At 41.0% G+C, this 21994-nt stretch overlaps 1 protein-coding gene across 2 annotated transcripts in view; it reads left to right on the top strand.

Moving 5' to 3' along the window:
• Positions 1-760: 760 nt before the first annotated feature.
• Positions 761-21994, top strand: part of FGF13 (fibroblast growth factor 13) — a 695370-nt gene continuing 674136 nt past the window's right edge. For both annotated transcript variants that reach the window (XM_079765344.1, XM_079765346.1), the window contains exon 1: positions 761-1226. In XM_079765344.1, the coding sequence (XP_079621470.1) occupies positions 1178-1226 (49 nt within the window). In that variant the 5' untranslated portion in view covers positions 761-1177. The remainder of the gene's footprint in view (positions 1227-21994) is intronic.

Here is a 21994-nt window from a genome sequence, read left to right on the forward strand (position 1 = left end):
CCCGCAGCGCCCATGGGCCCTGCATGCCTGGGAGGGGCCAGAGTACATCTAGCCAACAGGCTCGCGCAGTCTCCACTGGGCTAGCTGGGGTTTTGACAACCTCTGCTGACGTCCGCGCGCCCCCGCCGAGCTCTCCTTTTACTACAGCTGGCGGGCGGCTGAGTGCCGCCCCGCCCACGCCGGCCCACGCCCCCCGCCCCCGCCCCCGCCCCCCGCGTGCCCACACCTTGCCTTGGCTGTAGAAGACTCCTGGTGTTGAGTCGCGGCTCCGGACCCGAGAGTTCTTTGGAAGAGGAGCGCGAGCAAGGGAGCGGGCGAGCTCTGAGGGGGTGTGGGTGTAGGGAGAGAGAGAGCAGGTAAGGGCCATTGGTTCCTGTTCTGCCCGAGCAACTCGGGCCCCCCTTTTGGCAAAATAATAGGATCCTGAGAATTGATTCAACAGAAAGAAAGATGCAACCCTCCCCTCTAGGTTCTCCGCGGGGAGAAGCTGCGCGGCTATGCGGTGTAACAGGCTCACACGTTGCTCATCACACGTTCAAACATTTCCCTTTCTGAGAGGCTTGTTATTTTTAAATGAATATTTTTGTCTTTGTTTTGATTTTTTAAACCTTCCTTGGGATTCTATTTTGTTTGAGTTGGCGGCTCTCAGCGGCTTGGAAGCGGGGAGCGGGGGTGGGGGGAAAGCAACCCGCCGGCGCGCGGGGCAGCCCACCCAGGCAACTCCCCGCGAGGCCCGCGCCTGCCGGAGAGCGGCCCGCGTGGAGCCCGGGAGGCTGGCGGTAGAACCCGGGTTGCGAGTGCCTCTCTGGGCAGGCGGGCGGGCGGGCAGTTTGGAGGCCGCGAGCGAGAGCGCGGAAGGAGCGCCGCGCCGCTTTGTCTCTCCACTTCTTGAGCCAGGCGAGCGGCTCTTCCTGCGGCCCGCTGCTGGGGCTCCAGGCGGCAGTGGCAGCGGCGGTGGCCAGGGCATTGGTTCCTCCTTCACCCCTTTCCTTTCCTCCCACTCCCTCACAGGCTGTGGCGACGGCGGCGGCAACGGCGGGGGAAAGCAGATCCCTCCCCGAGCCACACCGAGGGGAGCTCGCGGTCGCGACTTGCCGCCTAAACACTCTCCCAAGTCCAGCCCGCTCGGCGAGGACTTCCATCTCCTGGGCGAACCGTGTCAAGCAAGCTGGGATCTATGAGTGGAAAGGTGACCAAGCCCAAAGAAGAGAAAGATGCTTCTAAGGGTAAGCCCGCCCGCCGAGTTCGCCTGCTTTCTTTCCCTTCCTTTCCCTTGCTCCCCTCGAGTCCAGTGCGCTCTGCCCTTCCGCGACTCCTGGCCTCTTTCCAGGAGTGTAAGCTGCCCATGACCTCTGTGAACCCGGGCAAGAAAGGGGAAACGAGGGCCGCTGTGTGTGTGTGTGTGTGTGTGTGTGTGTGTGTGTGTGTGTGTTGGGGGGACCTGGGTTTGCACCACTTTCCCTCCTTTCTCGTGGAACTGTCGCCCTGCGAATGCCTCTAGCCTCTTCTACTCCCCCTCTGGACGCACGGTGGTGGCGCTGCGGGCAGCCAAAGCTGCTGCAACCCGGAGAGCCAGGCACAGCGCTGCCTGCTACCCGCTGTCCGCTTGTATGTGCGAGTGAATGTGTGTGCATGTGTGTTGCGAGGGTGCAACATAGTGACATACTCAGGAATCTGCCCCACTGTCAGAACGCAAGCTTGGATCCACCTTCAGCTCCCCTCTCCCCGCCCCCAATGCAAACAAAGAGCCCGGCCAAGACGCAAAACCCTACCCCCCTACTCCCAAACACACCCCTTTCCTCCTCACAACCCCTACTCCCTAACTCTCTGGCCCTTCCCCAGAAGACAGGAGCTTGTAACCTTCCCCATGCCGCAAGCAAAAGTGAGCATTGCTGGTGCCCAGGCGCCGCCCGCTCTGCGCCTAAGCAGTGCAGCCTCACCAATCCCTGGGAGAACAAAGGCTGTTGTCCCCTTTGCCACTAATGCTCAGTGGGAGCGGGCCTCAGCTGAGGAGAGAGTCTCCTCCCTCTGCTCTCTGGGGTTCAGCCACCTGGCCTTGGGTGCCTGGCTGCTGGTCCCCGGTGTGTGCGCGCCCGTCTCCGCCTGGGGCCTCACATAGGAGGGCTGGGGAGGCGCAGAGGAGCAGGGCTCAAGCTGGGGAGAATTCAGGAAAAGGAAGGGGTGTCCCTGCTGGCCCCCATAGGTCGGTTCTAGCCATTGCCTTGCTGAGGACCCGGCTTAGTTCTGGCAGCAAACTGGAGACAGCATCACACAGAGGCAGGTGTGGTAGACCAGTTGGGGGGAAAGGCAGGTGCCTTAGGTGCAAGTGTCGACAGAGCAGACGCTGGAGTGGGCTGGATCGGCCCGAGCCTCAGCGACCCACGCGAGTTCATGCTACCAAAGTGGAGATGCAACTGGGCGGGAGGGGGGTAGCTTTCCTTCATGGGGCCCCCATTCCTCTCAGCCCTGGTGCCCCCTTCCCTCCCACTCTTTTTCCTGTTCCTTTTTCTCATCTCCTTCTTGCCTCTCCCCATCTCTCAGAGCTTTCTTTCCGGGAGGTTCTAGGGGCAGCCTCAGCCCTCCCCCTCGGAAAGTTGTCAGTCTTCAGCTCAGGGCCTTTATCCATGTTTCTTTCTAAAAGGAGCGGTTATCTTCCAACTAGGCAAAGCATTGTCTATAGGCTAGGGAAGTTTGTGATGGGTTTTAGATATGTGGTTCTAAGGATCAGTGTTGCTACCAACCCCTCGAACCCTCTCATACCCACTGGCTATTTGAGGCTCACAGGTTAATTGAAACAATCACTTGGAAAGTAAAACTGCTACACATTTCCAGAGCTTTCCTAATCGTAGTGTATCTTAATCATAACTTCAGGGTTTTTAAAATGTTTTGTTTTTCCACCGAGGGCCCAGAAAGGTAAATACAATAGAAGATCTAGGCAAGTGATTCCCCTTATGAATCTGGGAGTATTTGAAGTTTGTTTCTGGAACTCTGGTTCCCGATTTCCATCAGGTGGTTAACAAAGCTTTATTTAAAGCTGCCTTTGGGAGGATCTTAAAACTAAATTCATTCACATAAAGTGAATTGCTGTTGTAGGAATATAATTTGCAATTGTCCAGAAATGATTAAGCCTGTAAACATTTCAGCAAGTTTCTGTAGCTCAAATAATGAAAATTTTACTAGGCGTATGTCATAACATTTTCTTATGTTGACTCACCACATTTGAAACAGAGTATCACTTTGTAGGAATTATGTAATTAGCATTTGGAATTATGGTTACAATTAGAATAAAATTAAAGTATTTTTACAAGGTAACTTTTAAGAAGTTTACTTTCCTGAGGAGATGGGAATCTTTTGGCTGCCAAAAGCAGGAGTCCTTTTTCTACCTTTCAGTTGGTTTAATTTAGAGCATTTTCAAAATAATGAATGCCTAATGGTCATTGGTATTTCCCCCTTTAACATGTCATGTTAAAGGTCTTAGTGATTAAATTTTAAACATAACTTTTTATGTTAGAGATGAAAGATACCAGGTCTACTGATATTTTTAATCAGTAAAATTTATTGACCATATTCATGAAGAGGTTTGATTATTTATAAATTTCATATATATATAATAGGTAATTTAAAAATTTAAACTAGGAGACTCATGAGCACACTTCACAACATATAGGATTGAACTTTTAATAGATACTTAAAATATCCACATATCTAATTTTGAACAATGGTGTGACAAATGATTGAATCAAGTCAAATAATTTAGTAACAGTTTGAATAAATTTCATAAGCTGTTTTCAAGATCCTACTGCTTGTTTAAATTCAGCCTCCTACCCTGTCATTTGGGGTTCATGCCAACAGTCTATCATAACTACAGATGATTATCATACAGTACAGTGTTTCTAAAATTTTAAAAGCAAAGGTAGAAGGTAATCAGTAAATTAATTTATGCTGCTTAGTGAAATATGCCTTCAGAGCATATAAATTGCCAATTGTCTTTTTAAATGATGTTTTCTTTAACACCATGGAGGTTAAGGCTAATGATGGACAACAATATTTTGGATAACCTTTTCAATTATGTAGCCAGCCAAGATAGACTACCCTCTTTGGCAGGGTGGAAGGCATCTTGATTTTTGATACTGTTATAATAAGCCTTTGTACATCAAATCATCTTTTGTGTATCTATTTATGATTTGCATAAACTTCTTATATTGATTTTAGAGAGAAAAATCTACTTGATTTGTTATTCCACTTATTTATGCATTCTTGGTTGATTCTTGTATGTGCCCTGACCAAGGATCAGACCTGTAAACTTGGAATAACTGGAGGATGCTCTAACCAACTGGGCTACCAGGTCAGAGCCTAGAGATTGCATAAACATTGGAATTGGTAGATATGTATATACTTTGGGGTACTCAGCTTCTGCACAAGAGGACCTATTTCCATTTCAGGGAAGAACAAAGCATAAAATTTGTTTGTTCAAGCTGATATATTCACTTAGCTTTGACTCACACTTCTCTACCTATCATATTAGATCTTTTCAGCAGTTCTTTGTTGGAAAAGCACTCAGTTAAGGCTGGGCCTGGTTTACTGCAACTGTTTTCCTGTGGCATTCAGGAAATGTGTAATTGCTACAGATAAAACCAAATAATTTCTGGATTGAGTAAAATTGCTAGACAATTATAGATTTCAAAACTATTGTTTGGTTAGTATGTACCTACCTGTTCAGAGTTGGATGTGTTTTTTTGATAATCCTTTCCCTTGTGCTTAGCCAGAGAGGTATCATATTTATGCACCTTTCTAGGTGAGGAGGAATGTGGTTTCTCTAAGGTGGGACTGCTGATACCAGCATCATGCTGGCCTTATGCTTGCTGGCTGCTGGGAAGTGCAGGGCAATTCCTGGCATAGACCAAGAACTCAGGCACTTGCACAGCTGTTGCCACATGAATTTATGGGCACAGCTCATTTTCTGCTCACTTCCTGGCCTTTTCTAATGGCCTCTCTAACCATACCTAAGAAGGACAGGTCATGTGGTCAGCATATCACTACTTGAACATTGAATGCCATTCCAAAAAATCATCTTGGACTTGGGGGTTACTGTAATAGCACCAAGCAAGTGGCTCTCTCAGGCTTGGGGCTGGTAAAGCAGGTGTTTAGAGGTATTTTAACCATAAGAAATCATGACGTTGGTGACCTCTTATTAAAACCTAACAATCATAATTTACCCATTACTCATGCAGGAACTTGTTTTTTCACCTTGTGAATAAATCATCAAGGACCAGTGTTTTTATGGGATTTTATAAGCCCCATATTTTCTTCTGAGCTGAAGACGGTGATTGCAGTCTTAGTGAGAGGTGTGGCCAGGGGGATTTCTAATTAGAAATGTTAAGTGTGTTCTTGGGGATAGGTACATAAGATGTGTGCATAGTGCCCCAAAATCTTCTTCATTGTTATTTCTAGTGGTGTGCAGCTTCTTTATCCAGAGGCTGAAGTGAAAAGGGAGAGCAAGTTGGGACATAGGTTAGGGGTACTGTATCCTCTACCTTACTTAGTACTGCTTCCTCTAAGTCCCTTTCAAATCATGAAAAGGGATTAGGATGCATTCTCAAGATGGAGATATAGGTGAGGTTGGGGTGGGAATGGATGCTGTGTTGTGAATGGATGTTGTGTTGAGGCCTGAGTGAGAAGCAGTAAATGAGCTGTGGGGTGAAGGAAAGGGTTGAGGTTCATGCCTAAGGCAGGGAAATGTATGATGGCCTTGAGAACAGGATCAGAACTGGGTAGAGAATTGGAATCAGGGTTTGGGTGGTAAGCTGGAGGCCTGCTTTGTGAGGCAGTGACTAAGGAGATGAAACTGTTAACATTCCAGGTCTCTTTGCAGCTGTACTGTCTTATGTTCAAATCAATTCCTCATTCTGGGAATTACAATCAACACAGAACAACCAGAATGAGTTGCAGCTCTTCAAATATATACAGTAAAAAGGATTTCTAGTGCCTTTTATTATGAATTTTATATTTGGAGTTGAGAAATTTGAAAGAAATGGGAAATAAATGCCAAGTTTAAACAACTCAAAAAGAAAAAAAAAACACATGAATTAAAGTACAGCAGGTGGAGGGGATATTACATGACCATTACTTTGCTAAGTTTAATATAATATTTGAAATGTGAAGATTAGGCACATAATATGGTTTTAGCAATCAGTGAAGAATACAAACATCTGAATAAATCATTGTCTGCATCACTGATTTACGTTTCCCTAACCAGAAGACATGTCAGCACTGAGATTTTTTCAGCACAGACTAAGGACTAGCTTTCAGGCTCATTGTCCTGTGTAATGTGGTTCATTTTAGTCAGTCTTCATAACTCAATATTTAGCTCATCTATTTGTGATACATCAATTCTACAAACTCACTTGAATCATATTTCTTACATTTTTAAATGTGACTTTATATCACTTTGATGAATGCCATAACTTGTTAAAATTGATTTTAGAGAGAAAGGAAGGAAGTGAGAGAGAGAGAGAAAGGAAAACATGTATGTAAGAGAGAAGCATCTATCAGTTATCTCCCATATGCACCCTGACTGGGGATCAAACCCACAACCCAAGTATGTGCCTTGATGTGGAATCAAACCTGCAACTTTCAGTATACCGGATGATGCTCCAATTAACTGAGTCACACCAGCCAGGGCATGAATGCCATATCTTGAGGAAACATTTCTTAGGGGTGTGGATTTCTGGGTAAATGCACTAATTTCCCAAAGAAAGTGAAATAGTATACAGCAAGTAATCATCATGACCACCATTCCAGCCAGCAGGTCCAATTTCTCCTTCAATTGGATGGCCATTTATTTTTCTCTAAAGTGGTATTTTCCAGGGCATTGACCCTGAAAATGTGGGCTTTATATTAGGAAAGAGAAAAGTTTTTGATTCTTGGGGCACAATGGAAATGTGAAGGACTGTTTTATTAAGGATCTTGGTTTGTGAGAAACATAAAGCCTAGATTACAATTACTGTATGTTATTACTGTAGAACAGTCTGCATACCCTACTCTTGCCTCTGCCCTTTGAAATGACTTTCAGCATAGATTTTCAAATGGAAATGGTATTAGTGTTACTGGCTGATGACCTTTCCTACAGGCAAAGGGCAGAGGTTAATAGGTGTTCTTGCTGATTCATTTTAACTTCTGGCTTCTGCTGGTGTAAGGTTTGGGTTGACATTCTAGGGGGTGCTGTAGGGCTGGGCTGATCTAGGTCGCTTGCTTGTCCTGCCTGCTGTCAGTTTTCTGCAGAGACCTCAGATTTGGTTTGGACAATTACTCTTAGGACCAAAGGCATTTTCAGGTATATTTGTCTATCCTTTGTTCTTGATCCTGTCAGTAGGGCCTGGGATGAAAGAAAAAAAAGAAGATTTTGGTGAAAGGCAAGCCCGGTCAGAGGTCAAATTAGAAAGGAGTTAATTTAAAAAATAGTATAAACCCATTTCCTTTTTTTGCAATTGCAATTATACATAGTAACATGCCCAAATCTTAAGTGTGCATCTCGATTATGAACAAATGTTTATACCCATGTAATGAGCACTAAAATCAAGATACAGATATTTTCATCACCCTAGAAAATTCTCTCATTTCCCTTTCATGTCATTTCTCCTTCAAATAAACTACTATTTTTTATTTCTGTCATATATTAGCCTCTTAGTGAAATTAATATAAATGGAATCATGCAGTATGCACTGTTTGTTTTTGACACATAGCAACCTCTCATTTCATCTTATTTCCTCCCCTAGTTGACACCTCTTCTCCTTGTCTTCTGGTTTGTTTGAAGACCCTCACCTGCCCCATATTAGGACCCTCAACAGGGACTTATACTAGGCAGGTCCATAAGAATTTTTTTTTTGAATAATCTAGTCAGGTAGGAAATTCCTTTAAGCAGGAATATGTTTTATTAATTTGGTAACAATAACAATAATGATCACAGTTATTATAGTCATTGTTATAGTAGCTTCTAAATTTTTGGGCATTTACTATTTACTAGGCATTACTTTTACATATATCTTATTTAATGCTCATGATAGCCAAATGAAGTAGTGGTTAATATTTAGGGACTTTAGAGATGAAGAAGTTGAAGCTTAGATAGATTGTATAGTTTGTATGAGGTCACACAGCTGGTGGGTTGCAAATTACTAGCACAGTGCTTGGCATTGCAGTAGCCAATAAATAATTGTGTAATGTATGTACCACACACATATCAAAACTCATTTGGTCCTATGCTATGTTCATTTCCAGTTTGTTGTCCTACCAGAAGTTGTATGATAGAGAAAGGCTTTGTCAGTGACTCACTGTGAATTAATTTGACATGCCTGGGGATATTTACATTTCAACTAAGGATTGCCAGAGGCAGAGCTTTAAGACCAAGGAATTAATGTCAATGGTTGACTTTCTGATACCTAGATAGGTTGGGAAAGTAATTTCGGTTGGGTTCCTTAAAATAATAGTTTTTCTGAGCACTGACTACATGTCAGGTATTTCATATGAAATATCTTATGAAATCTTCATAACAATCTCCAGAGGACAGATATACATACTATTATTATTCTCATTTGACAGATGCAAAAACTGAATCTCAGAGGTTGAGTCCAGCCAGAAATCACTTGGGTAGCAAGCTGGTAGAGTGAGTGTTTGAGCCAGCTTTCACTGACTTCAAATCCATTTCTTAAGCACTTTGTTATACTGCCTCCTTAGGCAACACAGTTGGTTCTTTTCTTATCTAGGTTTGCACTAACACAAAATTACTTCCCGTTTACCAATGGGAACATGATTAGGAAGAGTGTACCTTTGAATGTATGATTGTTCCAGGGCTGTAGTCTTGGTACAGCTGAACAGGTCTCTCAGCATTTCTTGGGTGACTTTTGCATACCAGGTACTATGCTGGGCCCGAGTGTGCAGAGATGAAAGAAACCCAGTCCTACCTTATGGGTGCCCTTTCCTTCTTCTTTGGCATTGGACATTGACTTTCTTCTTTCCAATGTACATTGTCCCTCACTTGGTCATGACTGTGACTTTTAAGATTTAAGCATCTGTCAGTTTGAAGTTAATAGTTCTTTCTTCCAGAACTGTGTCTAGGAGCTTGTTTCACCTGGTCTCAAGATTACACTTCCTCTTATTTCACTGCTGGGTAAAATTCCCAATTGTTTATTTTTTTCCCATTACATGGCATATGTTTGAGTCTGCCTCTCATCAGAATCATGTCTCATTTCCCTTCTCTTTCTCTCTCAACCTACCCTGTTCTCCCTCTCTCCTTTTCTTGTCAACAGATGTCAGTAGTTTTCTTTAACCAAATGTGGTTCCTTAGGGTATGCTGGGATCATTGGAGGGTTCTCAATGTCTAGATTTTCTCCCTTAATGGCTGTACTAACTTCAGCAAAAGAACCTACCCCATCTATGGAAGAATCCTTTCATTACTTATTATATAACTCACTTTAAATGGAAAAAAGTGTGAGCTTTATATTTTACACTATTTATGCTGCCTTCAGTTAGATAATATTTCCCAAAATATATCTTGTTAACAGAGACACACACTTTGAACGAGGATATTAATTATAGTTCTCAAAGTTAGGAATCATGTAGTTTCTCTGTGCTGCAAAACCTATGTTTAACAGCCATAATTAACAGTGATGGGTCTCTTGAATGGTGACAGGTAAGTTTAATAACAAATGTGAAATCTATTTCTCAAAAAGCCCTCCAAATGATGTAAGTAGCTTTTCTACTCTTCTTGACCTGGGGGCTAGTAAATAGATTGAGTTCTTAAATATTTATATTGCTGTTAAAAGTAGAAGTAAACAGCCCAAAGAAGGCAGGATGAGTGTAGTTCTTGAATATGCCTGTAGATATTTTCAGAATCTTCTTTCAACCATGACTTTGAAGTATTGTGAATTTACCTGCTTATTTTGACTTTGATTCTCTGTGTGTATGCATGCCTCTCCCCTTGGGGGGTTTACTGAACATGAAGGCTTCCAAGAGCTCTTGGATTTGCAAGTGATTTTCAGAGCCCTGGGAACAATGTGAACCATTCCCCGGGAAACTGGGCCAGGCGCTCCTAGCTGCTCTCATTTCTGGGAGCATTTGTTTCCTGACCAGCTGAAAAACCCTGCGGTAAGGGTAACGCTGGCTGACTAGTCTGGTTAACCAGCCTCCTTCAGTTGCTGAGTGTCTGGTAGGCAGGTTTATTACAAATCTCTGTGCTCCTTAGCCTCCTGATGTGGCAGCTGCCTAAAAAAGAAACACGGAAAAGTTGTGTCACCAAAGGTGAAACTTGATGAAAAGCCGCTGGGCACTGGGTAGTGACAAAGCTCCCTTGCAGGCGTTGCGGTGGCTATGATGGCGGGCAGTGGAGGGCTTTAACCACTTGCCAGGGGTGCCACTGCCCGACCCTCTCGCCTGGGGACGCTGCAAAGTGAGCCTTGGCTGGAGTCAGTGGTGCAGGGCGAAGGAAGGGGGGGCGCTGTAGGGGCAGGGGGAGAGGTCCGCACTCACATCTAGACAGTGGCGCTAAGATGGTGGTAGCCAGAGGAAGTGCTCCCGCCCCCACCTTTCCATCCTGTCGTCCTTGCTCTGCATACACTTGACATACCTGCCGGAAGTCTAAAAGTCAGACAAGGAAGGCAGGTTCCATTCAAAGCCTAGAAGTCAGGGCTTGGCCAACACAAGAGCTTTTGGTTCTTCTGCCTTCTGGTCAACGCTAATTTGGTGTTAACAGTTCAAAATCATAGGCTACATCTTGAGCAGAAAGATCAAGCTATTTTGAATTTATTTGTGTGTTTTTATATTGCTTATGTTTCATTGTATTGATTTTTTTTTCAGATTACAAAATAATGCATGTTTACTGGGGACAATTATGAAAATTGTAAAAGCATAAAAAATGAAAGATCACCCAAGAGTTCCACTCCCAGGTTAACTTTTTGAGATTTTCCTTCCAGTCTTTTATTCTCTGACTTTTATAATACACTCATATACAAGAATAATAATCTTTTAAGTGTATGTGTGGGTTCATGCAGTACACACTGTGCTCTATTCTCTTAATGTGTTAGAATGTTTTTCTATGCCATTAAATAATCTTCCCTACCACCATTTTTAGTGTGTGCACTAGGGATGGACTAGGGGATGACAAGGAGAAAAGGTGATTTTTGTGCCTGTGGGTGTGAAAGGTTTTTGTATACCGTGATGACAGTCTGCTCACTGAGTTCTACAAACATAATTTGTATTTTACATATGTACATATACAGATGTGTGCATATATAAAATACGTATATACATGCATAAAACTGTAATTAGCAAAAGAAATGCATGTAATCTATATATGTATCTACATAAATATATATCCATCTACAAAAATAAATGCTTAGAATAAATCCTGAAAAAATAGACACCAAAAGGAATCTCTGAGTGGTTGGCTTATAGAAGATGTATAGTTTTTATTTGTATCTCCTATTTTTTCTACTGTGAATGTATATAATGATGTAATGAGAAGTACACTCCAAACTGTACCAAAATCCTTTAGGATGACAGCAACATTCCATCTGGATTTAATATTGCTAATGTAATTTGGAGTATAATTTCTACTTTACAATGAACTATCTTCTGTGTAAAAGTAGTTACATGGTTAAAAACATGGATTTTAGACATTTGGGTTCATATCTAAGTTCTACTTATTTGCTGTGAGATTTTGGGCAAATAATCTTTCTAAGCTTCTCTACAATGGAGATATTTATATTTATCTCACAAGCTTATTTTAAAGATGGAATGAGATAGTGTATGAGAAATATACTTAGAATTTGGTCAGTGGTGATACTGATATTACTAAAATTGTAGTGATTTTTATATTGATTATTCAAGTTAAAAGGTTCTCTTTAGAGGGCTTGTTGACTATAGACACCAATCTACAGCTCACATATCTGTCTGATAGTCATATTCCAATTTAATGGATTTTAGTTATACTAATTCATGTATTAATTCATCCATTAATTTACTCAATAAATATTTATATGCTAGCCACTGCACCAGACACTGAGGATACAGCAGTGTGCAGAAGAGATAACTATCCCTTGTCTTCATTGAACTGATATTTTGCAAATTTACTTAGAGGAACCAGATTTTTAGGACACAAAGCACTCTGTTGCATGTTAGTCATATGTCAAGCAGTGAGTGAGTGATCTGTTGCCTATCATGGCCAGTGGGGCCCTGCCCAGGCCAAACTACCAAGGAGGCAGCCTAGATGCAGTTGGACATGGATTATTGTTTATCTCTGGCCCAGGGACCACTATAGCTAAGTTTCCTGAACATGCTTGGGCATCAACACATACATCCCCCAGAATTATAATTTGATCATGTAATATGGGTGTGAGGCTTATGGACCCATATTTTAAATAAATATCCTCAAGTGAGTCTAATATTCAGACAATTTAGGTACTTACTGCTCCTGAGCAGTGTTTTTCAAGTTTGCCTGAAGTTAAGTATCATCTGTAAGGTTTGTTAAAAAAAAAAAAAGTTATCCCTCTCCCCCTGACCTGCTAAATCAGAAACTTAGGAAGAGAGTTTGCTAATCTGAATTGTAAACAAGTGTCTGGGTGAGTCTTATGATCAGGCAAGTTGGGGAAATACTGTCCTTGAGACATCAAAGGAACTTTAGAAGTTATGTATAAATGCATATTTTTCTGGTGAATGGTATCTGTAGGTTTCAACAGATTCTCAAATTGTTCAGTATCTCAAAAAAAATGTGAAGTAAGGTAGAGCCCTGAGTTCTCTGCCCACCATTGTTGTCAATGAACTGTGTGCTTTGGGTCCTGAGTTTTCTGGTGGTTTGAAGTAAATAATCTCCAGTGCCCCCAGCCCTCATCTTCCACATGCAAATATTCTGTTTGGTAACTTTCGTTCTCCTTCTTTGCTCTTCTTTTCTCTCTTATTGCCAGTCTTTTCTTCATTCTTCCTCTTGCTGCATTCTCTTCAGGAGAAAATTTGGAAGGAAGGGAATTTCAAAGCCTGAGCCCTTCCAAGGAGGGCAGGGCTTGGAGGGACCTTTGGGGATGCCATCCAGAGCTGAAAATCCAAGAACAGATATTAGAATGGCAGAGGTCAATACTTAAATACTGTGGCCCTTTCTGGTGGATTGAACCTCAATTGATCTTGATATTGTGGGATAAGGTGGTGGGAGTGGAGCATCTATGATATCACTTTGCCAGTTCAGAATAGGTAGGCAAGGGAATTTATCTTCTTGAACACCACTTTCCTGCCTGTATCTGGTAGTGGGGCGTGGGTAGGAATGTGAGGTTTGGAGCAGTTGTGGGTGAAACCCTACCTCTTCTCATTGTCCAGGAACCAAGCAGTGTCCCTGTAATTGGTTCATGACCAATCAAGTGTATTGACCTATTACTGCTAGTTGTTTTAAGTTATAAATGATTTTTATTTCTCCTCTGTAATTGGGGGTTTAGGCTATATAGAATGACCTGATTTGTATCACAAGAGCCTTTGAGACTTGACAGATTTCACCATTGAAAAGACACACAGCTTTCTCCATCCACCACACTGGACATAAAAGCAACCTTTGAATTAATGCAACAAAAAGCATGTCTTTAAAGAGCAGCATGCACAGAGGGGGAAGAAAGAGAAGTAAGACAGTTCATCCTCTTTTCTGAGGCTATTGTGACAAAAATGAATACCTTGAAAAATCTTGTATTGATTTTGAATGCAGAGGCATCTTCCTAAGATCTGAAAAACCTGGTAGAAGAATACACTTGTTCCCCTGCCTTTAAGCCAGAAGTTGAGTTGCTTAGTTTCTACAGCAGGAAAAAATGAGAGTAGTTGCTCTACTGAGAGTGAGATTTTGGCCAGGGTGCATCTCTCTTGACTGTATTGTAGGTAAGACATAGTTTATGAAAGATATATATATATATATATATATATATATATATATATATATATATATATATATATATCTTTCATAAACTATGTCTTACCTACAATATATATATATATATATATATATACTAGAGGCCTGGTGCACTAAATTCGTGCATGGGGGGTGTCTCTCAGCCCAGCCTGCACCCTCTCCAATATGGGACCCCTCGAGGGATGTCCGACTGCCCGTTTAGGCCCGATCCCGGGCCTAAACGGGCAGTCGGACATCCCTCTCACAATCCAGGACTGCTGGCTCCCAACTGCTCACCTGCCTCCCTTCCCGATTGCCCCTAACCGCTTCTGCCTGCCAGCCTGATCCCCCCTAACCACTCTCCTACCAGCCTGATTGATGCCTAACTGATCCCCTGCCAGCCTGATTGCCCCTAATTGCCCTCCCCTGCAGGCCTGGTCATCCCTAACTGCCCTCCCCTGCAGGCTTGATCACCCCAAACTGCCCTCCCTTGCAGGCCTGGTCCCTCCCAACTGCCCTCCCCTGCTGGCCATCTTGTGGTAGCCATCTTTGACCACATGGGGACAGCCATCTTGTGTGTTGGAGTGATGGCCAATTTGCATATTACCCTTTTATTAGATAGGATAGAGGCCTGGTGCACGGGTGGGGTCTGGCTGGTTTACCCTGAAGGGTGTCCCGGATCAGGGTGGAGGTTCCCTTGGGGCGTGGGGCAGCCTGGGCAAGGGGCCTGTGGTGGTTTGCAGGCTGGCCATACCCCCTGACAACCCAAGCGGAGGCCCAGGTACCTGGGATTTATTTATCTTCTATAATTGAAACTTTGTAGCCTTGAGTGGAGGCCAGGGTGGGCCAGAACGGGCGGGAAGCTTGGCTTCCTCCATTGCCAGGGAAACCCAAGCCTCCTGCTTGCTCCATGGCTGCAGCCATCTTGGTTGGGTTAATTTGCATACTCGCTCCTGATTGGCTGGTGGACATGGCTTGTGGGCATAGTGGAGGTACGGTCAATTTGCATGTTTCTCTTTTATTAGTGTAGATATATATATATATATATGACTAAAATATTGAATGGGGGTAATTATAATATTGAGGGACCTATTATTTTATGGAAAGGTTTTCTCTTAATAGCATGGTGTATCTGAACGTTGCTTTGGGAATCAAGGATTACTTGATTAAAAAGAAATAAATAAATGCCAAGCCTAGAGGCCTCTTGTGGAAGCATTTTGGGTTTCCTGCAAATTCTAATTATAAGCTATTGCTCAGAGTGGCTATTTGTGCTCCCCATGTCTGTTTTAAAAATGTTAATTTTATCTTTATTTTTATTGTGGTAAAATATATGGCATAGTATTTACCATTTTAGTGATTTTAACTGTCCAGTTCTGTGGCAATACATACACTCATATTGTTCTGCAACCATCACTATCATACTTCCCAGGTTCTTAATCAGAATTTACAATGGCTAGAAGGGACCATAATAATCATTTGTTCCAACCTTTCCATTGCAAAGAAGAGGGAATCAGGCCCTCAGAGAGGCAGTGAGTTGCCCAAGGTCTTAGAGAAAATTAGTGGCAAAGGTCTAGTCCAGTGCATTCCCAGGTGACAATATGGATAGACTCAGGCAGGTGGCCTCTTTTACTCTACTGATAGCAGAATCAAAGATTGATATAAATATTTAGGATGCTTCTCTGATTTTTTTCCTTTTTATCAAGTATGTTATTAGTCATTGTGATTTAGAACTAGAAAGCCTTTAGACACCATCTAATCCACATTCCTAATTTAAAATATTGTCTCTACTTGCTATTTCTAAATCTTAATTGCACTACAAAAAGATGCTAACATCCTAATTTTTAAAATTTGGCCAAATTTCCCCCCAGCCTTCCTTTCACTGACTCCATGACATTCTGTGATTGAAACCAGGTCCTTTGTTGGTGGCTGTTATTAATATACTTTCCTTGGGATGTTTACAATAACTGCTGTGACTAAATAAGATTGCTTGTATTGTTTTTCCCCATAAAAGCAAGAACATTTCTTTTAAAATGTGTTCATCTCCTCTCATACCATTGTATTTCCCATGACTAAAAGAACTGCTTGAAGCATTGCAGTTTTTCCTATTTAGGTATTAGATGAGGAAACTTCACTAGAAAAAGAATATTCCTATACAAGTTAAACATTTGAGGACTTTGTATACCATAACCACTTTTTCTTGGAGTAGAGGTTCATAAAAATGTATCATGTTATGTATTATGTATTATTATGTTAGGCGCCATGTATCATTATAGCATGATCCTTTAAAATTTTTTTATTCTTTTTCTAACTGTGGTAAAAAATAACATAATTTTCCATATTAATGATTTTTAAGTGTATGGTTCTAGAAGTACTAAGTATATTCATATTGTTGTGCAACCAATCTCCAAGAGTTTTTCATCTTGCAAAACTGAAACTCTGTTTCCACCATTCTACTTTCTGTTTCTATGAGTTTAATTACTTTAGATACCTCATATAAGTGGAATCATAGAGTATTTATGTTTTTGTGCCTGGCTTATTTCACTTAACCTAACGTCCTCAAGGTTTATCCATGTTATAGCATGAATCAGAACTTTCTTCCTTTTAAAGGCTGAATGATATTTTATTGCATGTTGTATTGGGCCTCTTCAGTGAAACATACCATACTTATCTATATCTATATGGATATATATATATATATATATATATATATATATATATATATATATGTTTTAAATAATCAATTTATTTTCTCAGTCTTTAGTCCTAGGTCATCAAATTAACTTGATGAATAAAGTGAAGGAAGAGCCCAAACCTTTAGGGATGGGATTTCTGAGGTGTTAATCCAGTGACTTGCAAGTTTGAGAACCTTGAGAAGAGTGAATAGGACTTTCTTGGTCCTCTTAGGTATATTAATTGTTTATGGTGTTTTTTTGTACAGTGTTTTTTTGGTTTTTTTTTAGAAATAATTTGGTTCCTTGGTGATAGCTTTTAAAACACATTATCTCTGAATTTGGAGTAGATTGTGCCTTCCTGTGCCCTTTGCAATTTATTTCTATTCCCCTATTGCTTTGTATGTCTCTCACACTACTAGTATACTGTAAACTTCCTGACTCTGTCATTCATTTCTGGATTCCCAGTACCTAGGACAGAGCCCATAAAACAAATGCAATGAATGCTTGTTTGAATAGAAATTTGGCTCAGTCTGTCATTTGGAAAATTTTAACTTCCTAGTTAGTCTTGGAACAGTTTGACATTTTTATTTGTTTTTCTCTGCTTCTTTTATGTGTGAGACATGACTTATGTTCAGGAGCACAAATTAGGTTTAAATATGTGGTAATTAAATCCCCCACCCCCTCAATCCTTTGTGGGAGGTAGAAGAAACATTTGCTGAATACTTGGCATCACATAGAGGAAATATCCAGGCCTGGGCTTTAGTTTTGCTTTCTGTAGGTCCCTGTGATCATTCTCTCTGTGCATTCTCCGCTCCCAGCCACTCCTGAAGGTGGTTTGCACAGGTATCATGTTTGGCTTTGGATTGTACAGCTAGAGCTGTGATTGAGATTTGTATTAGGGCACAGATTTCCCATTCTACATATTGGCTCCAAGGTTTGTTTTTAACACCCCTTGCCGTCTTCTGAAACCTCCCTAATATCTTTATATGTTACCAGAAATAGAAATCACCCAAAGTTAACTCTGCTTTTTAATAAAAGTCTTAGCAATGTTTGATATATTTTGTTTCCCATTGGTAAGCAGAAAGCATAGCGATACATTTATATTTTCAGGTGATGGACAACACTTTAGAAACACATGCCTGAGATTCTGGACACCATTCATTCAAAGAGCACTAGCCCTATGGCAGGCTCAGTGCCAGGCACTGGAGAAACACTGATGAGGAAGAGAGTCCCTGATATGGCTCCCATGAAGTTGATGGTGGATGAAATAGACAAGGAATCAGTACCCTGACCTGGGAGGATAGAGATCTAGGGAAGCTCATAGGAAAGGGAACTGACCTAGTTGGATGGTAGTAGTAGTAGGAACATTAACTGGACACCTGAAGGATGAACAAGAGTTGCCAGTTGATGAGACGGAAGAAAAGTGTCCTGGAATGTGGGAACAGTATATGCAAAGGCTTGGAGATGAGTGAGAACATAGCTTATGTAGAGAACTGAAGGAAGTTCAGTATTTCTAGAGTAGTGAGTCGCCTTTGTTACATAAACAGTCCTTGCAGATACTGGATTGTGCCACTCACATTTCAGTGACTATTATCATTAATTCCCCCCCCCTTTTATTTTTTTATTTTATAAAGAAAAGTATTTATTACTCACTTTAATTATACATATTTCTTTTTTTCCCATTTTTTTATTGAGGTATTATATGTGTACATATCTTACCATTCCCCCCCACCCCACACCCATTGTTTATGCTTATATGCATGCATACAAGTCCTTCGTTTGATTTCTTATCTCCCCCACCTCTCCCTAACTTTCCTCCTGTAATTTGAAAGTCTGTTTGTTGCTTTACTGTCTCTGTATCTATCTTTTTGTTCATCAGTTTATAATGTTCTTTATTATCCATAAATGAGTGAACTCATGTGGTATTTTTCTTTCATTGACTGGCTTATTTCACTTAGTATAATATTCTCCAATTCCATCCAGGTTGCTGCAAATGATGAGAATTCCTTCTTTTTTATGGCAGCATAATATTCCATTGTGTAGACGTACCACTGTTTTCTGATCCAGTCATCTGCTGACGGGCACCTAGGCTGTTTCCAAATCTTAGCTATTGTAAATTGTGCTGCTCTGAACATAGGGGTGCATATATCCTTTCTGATTGGTGTTTCTAGTTTCTTCGGATATATTCCCAGGAGTGGGATTACTGGGTCAAATGGGAGTTCCATTTTCAGTTTTTTGAGGAAACTCCATACTGTTCTCCACAGTGTCTGCACCAGTCTTCATTCCCACCAGCAGTGGACGAGGGTTCCTTTTTCTCCGCACCCTCGCCAATACTTCTCATTTGTTGATTTGTTGATGATAGCCATTCTGACAGGTGTGAGATGGTACCTCATTGTTGTTTTGATTTGCATCTCTTGAATAATAAGTGACTTTGAGCATGTTTTCATGTGTCTCTTGGCCTTCCTTCTGTCTTCTTTTGAAAATATTCTGTTTAGGTCCGTTGCCCATTTTTTAATTGGATCATTTATCTTCCTTTTATTAAGTTGCATAAGCTGCCTGTAGATGTTGGAGATTAAACCTTTATCAGTGATGGCATTTGCAAATATGTTCTCCCATGCAGTGGGCTTTCTTGCTGTTTTGTTGATGGTTTCTTTTGCTGTAAAAAAGCTTTTTATTTTGATGTAGTCCCATTTGTTGATTTTCTCTTTAGCTTCCATTGCCCTAGGGGCAGTGTCAGTGAAGAAGTTCTTTTGGCATATGTCTGAGATTTTGTTGCCTGTGGATTCCTCTAGTATTTTTATGGTTTCCCGTCTTATGTTTAAGTCCTGTATCCATTTTGAGTATATTTTTGTGTATGGTGTAAGTTGGTGATCTAGTTTCATTTTTTTTGCATGTGTGTGTCCAATTTTCCCAACACCATTTATTGAAGAGACTGTCTTGACTCCATTGTATGTTCATGCCTCCTTTGTCAAATATTAATTGAGCATAGTGGTTTGGGTTGATATCTGGATTCTCTATTCTGTTCCATTGATCTATATGTCTGTTCTTGTGCCAGTACCAGGCTGTTTTGAGAACAGTGGCTTTGTAATACAGCTTGAAATCTGGTATTGAGATCTCTCCTACTTTATTCTTCTTTCTCAGGATTGCTGTGGCTATTCGGGGTCTTTTTTTATTCCAGATGAATTTTTGGAGAGTTCTTTCTAGGTCTGTGAAATATGCTGTTGGTATTTTGATGGGGAGTGCATTGAATCTGTAGATTGCTTTGGGTAGTATGGACATTTTAATGATGTTGATTCTACCAATCCATGAACATGGTATGTTCTTCCATCTGTTTACGTCTTCCTCTATCTCTTTTTTCAGTGTCCTGTAGTTTTCTGCGTATAGGTCTTTTACCTTCTTAGTTAAGTTTATTCCTAGGTATCTTAATTTTTTTGGTGCGATGGTAAATGGGATTGCTTTTTTAGTCTCTCTGTGTGTAAGTTCACTACTGGTGTATAGACATGCCATAGATTTCTTTGCCTTAATTTTGTATCCCGCTACATTGCTGAATTCATTTATTAATTCTATTAGTTTTTTGATGGAATCTTTTGGGTTTTTTATGTACAATATCATGTCATCTGCAAATAAGGACAGCTTCACTTCTTCTTTTCCAATTTGGATGCCTTTTATTTCTTCTTCTTGCCTAATTGCGATAGCTAATACTTCCAGTACTATGTCAAAAAGGAGTGGTGAGAGTGGGCATCCCTATCTTGTTCCTGTTCTTAGGGGAAATGGTTTTAGTTTTTGCCCATTGAGTATGATGTTTGCTGTGGGTTTATCATATATAGCTTTTATTATGTTGAGGTATGAGCCTTCTATTCCCACCTTGTTGAGAGTTTTTATCAAGAAAGGGTGTTGGATTTTGTCAAATGCTTTTTCTGCATCTATTGATATGACTATGTGATTTTTGTCTCTCAGTTTGTTGATGTGATGTATCACATTTATTGATTTGCGGATATTGTACCATCCTTGCATTCCTGGGATAAATCCTACTTGGTCATGATGTATGATCTTTCTGATGTATTGCTGGAGCCGATTTGCTAGGATTTTGTTGAGGATTTTGGCATCTATGTTCATGAGGGATATTGGCCTGTAATTCTCTTTCATTGTGTTGTCTTTATCTGGTTTTGGTATTAGGGTGATGCTGGCTTCATAGAAGGAGTCTGGAAGTGTTCCTTCCTCTTGAATTTTTTGGAATAGTCTGAGGAGGATAGGTTTTAGTTCTTCCTTGAAAGTTTGGTAAAACTCTCCTGTGAAGCCGTCTGGCCCCGGGCTTTTGTTTGCCGGAAGCTTTTTGATGACTGCTTCAATTTCTTCCATAGTTACTGGCCTGTTGAGCTGTTTAGATTCTTCCTGATTGAGTTTTGGAAGGTTGTATTTGTCTAGGAATATGTCCATTTCCTCCAGGTTGTCCAGTTTGTTGGAATAGAGTTGTTCGTAGTATTTTGTAACAATCCTTTGTATTTCATCGGGGTCTGTTGTTATTTCACCTCTTTCATTTCTGATTTTGTTTATTTGGGTCCTCTCTCTTTGCTTCTTGGTGAGCCTGGCTAGAGGTTCATCAATCTTGTTTATCCTTTCAAAGAACCAGCTCTTGGTTTTGTTGATCTTTTGTATTGTTTCTTTAATCTCTATGTCGTTTATCTCCGCTCTGATCTTTATTATTTCTTTCTTTTTGCTTACACTGGGCTTTTCTTGTTGCTCTCTCTCTAACTCTTTGAGTTTTTGGGTTAGGTAATTTATTACCATTGTTTCTTGTTTTTTGCAGTAGGCTTGTAGAGCTATGAACTTCCCTCCCAGGACTGCTTTCGCTGTGTCCCATAGATTTTGGATTGTTGTGTTTTCATTGTCGTTTGTTGCCATGATGTTTTTTATTTCTTCCTTGATGTCTTTGGTAACCCAGTCATGGTTTAATAGCATGCTGTTTAGTCTCCATGTGTTTGATTTCTTTGGGTTGTTTTTATTGTAGTTGATTTCCAGTTTTATGCCACTGTGATCTGAGAAGATACTTGATATGATCTCTATCTTCTTGAATTTGGAGAGACTTTGCCTATGTCCTAACATATGGTCTATCTTTGAAAATGACCCATGTGCACTTGAGAAGAATGTATATTCTGTGGCTTTGGGGTGAAATGTTCTGAAGATGTCGATTAATTCCATCTGGTCTAGTGAGTCATTTAGGATTGATGTTTCTGTGCTGATTTTTTGTTTGGAGGATTTGTCCAATGGTGATAGTGGGGTATTGAAGTCTCTTACTATGATTGTATTGCTGTCAATCTCTCCTTTGATATCTTCCAGGAGTTTTTTAATGTATTTGGGTGCTCCTGTATTGGGTGCATATATGTTTACCAGAGTAATTTCTTCTTGTTGGATT

Source organism: Cnephaeus nilssonii (genome assembly GCF_951640355.1).
Source record: "Cnephaeus nilssonii genome assembly, chromosome: X".
Taxonomy (NCBI): domain Eukaryota; kingdom Metazoa; phylum Chordata; class Mammalia; order Chiroptera; family Vespertilionidae; genus Cnephaeus; species Cnephaeus nilssonii.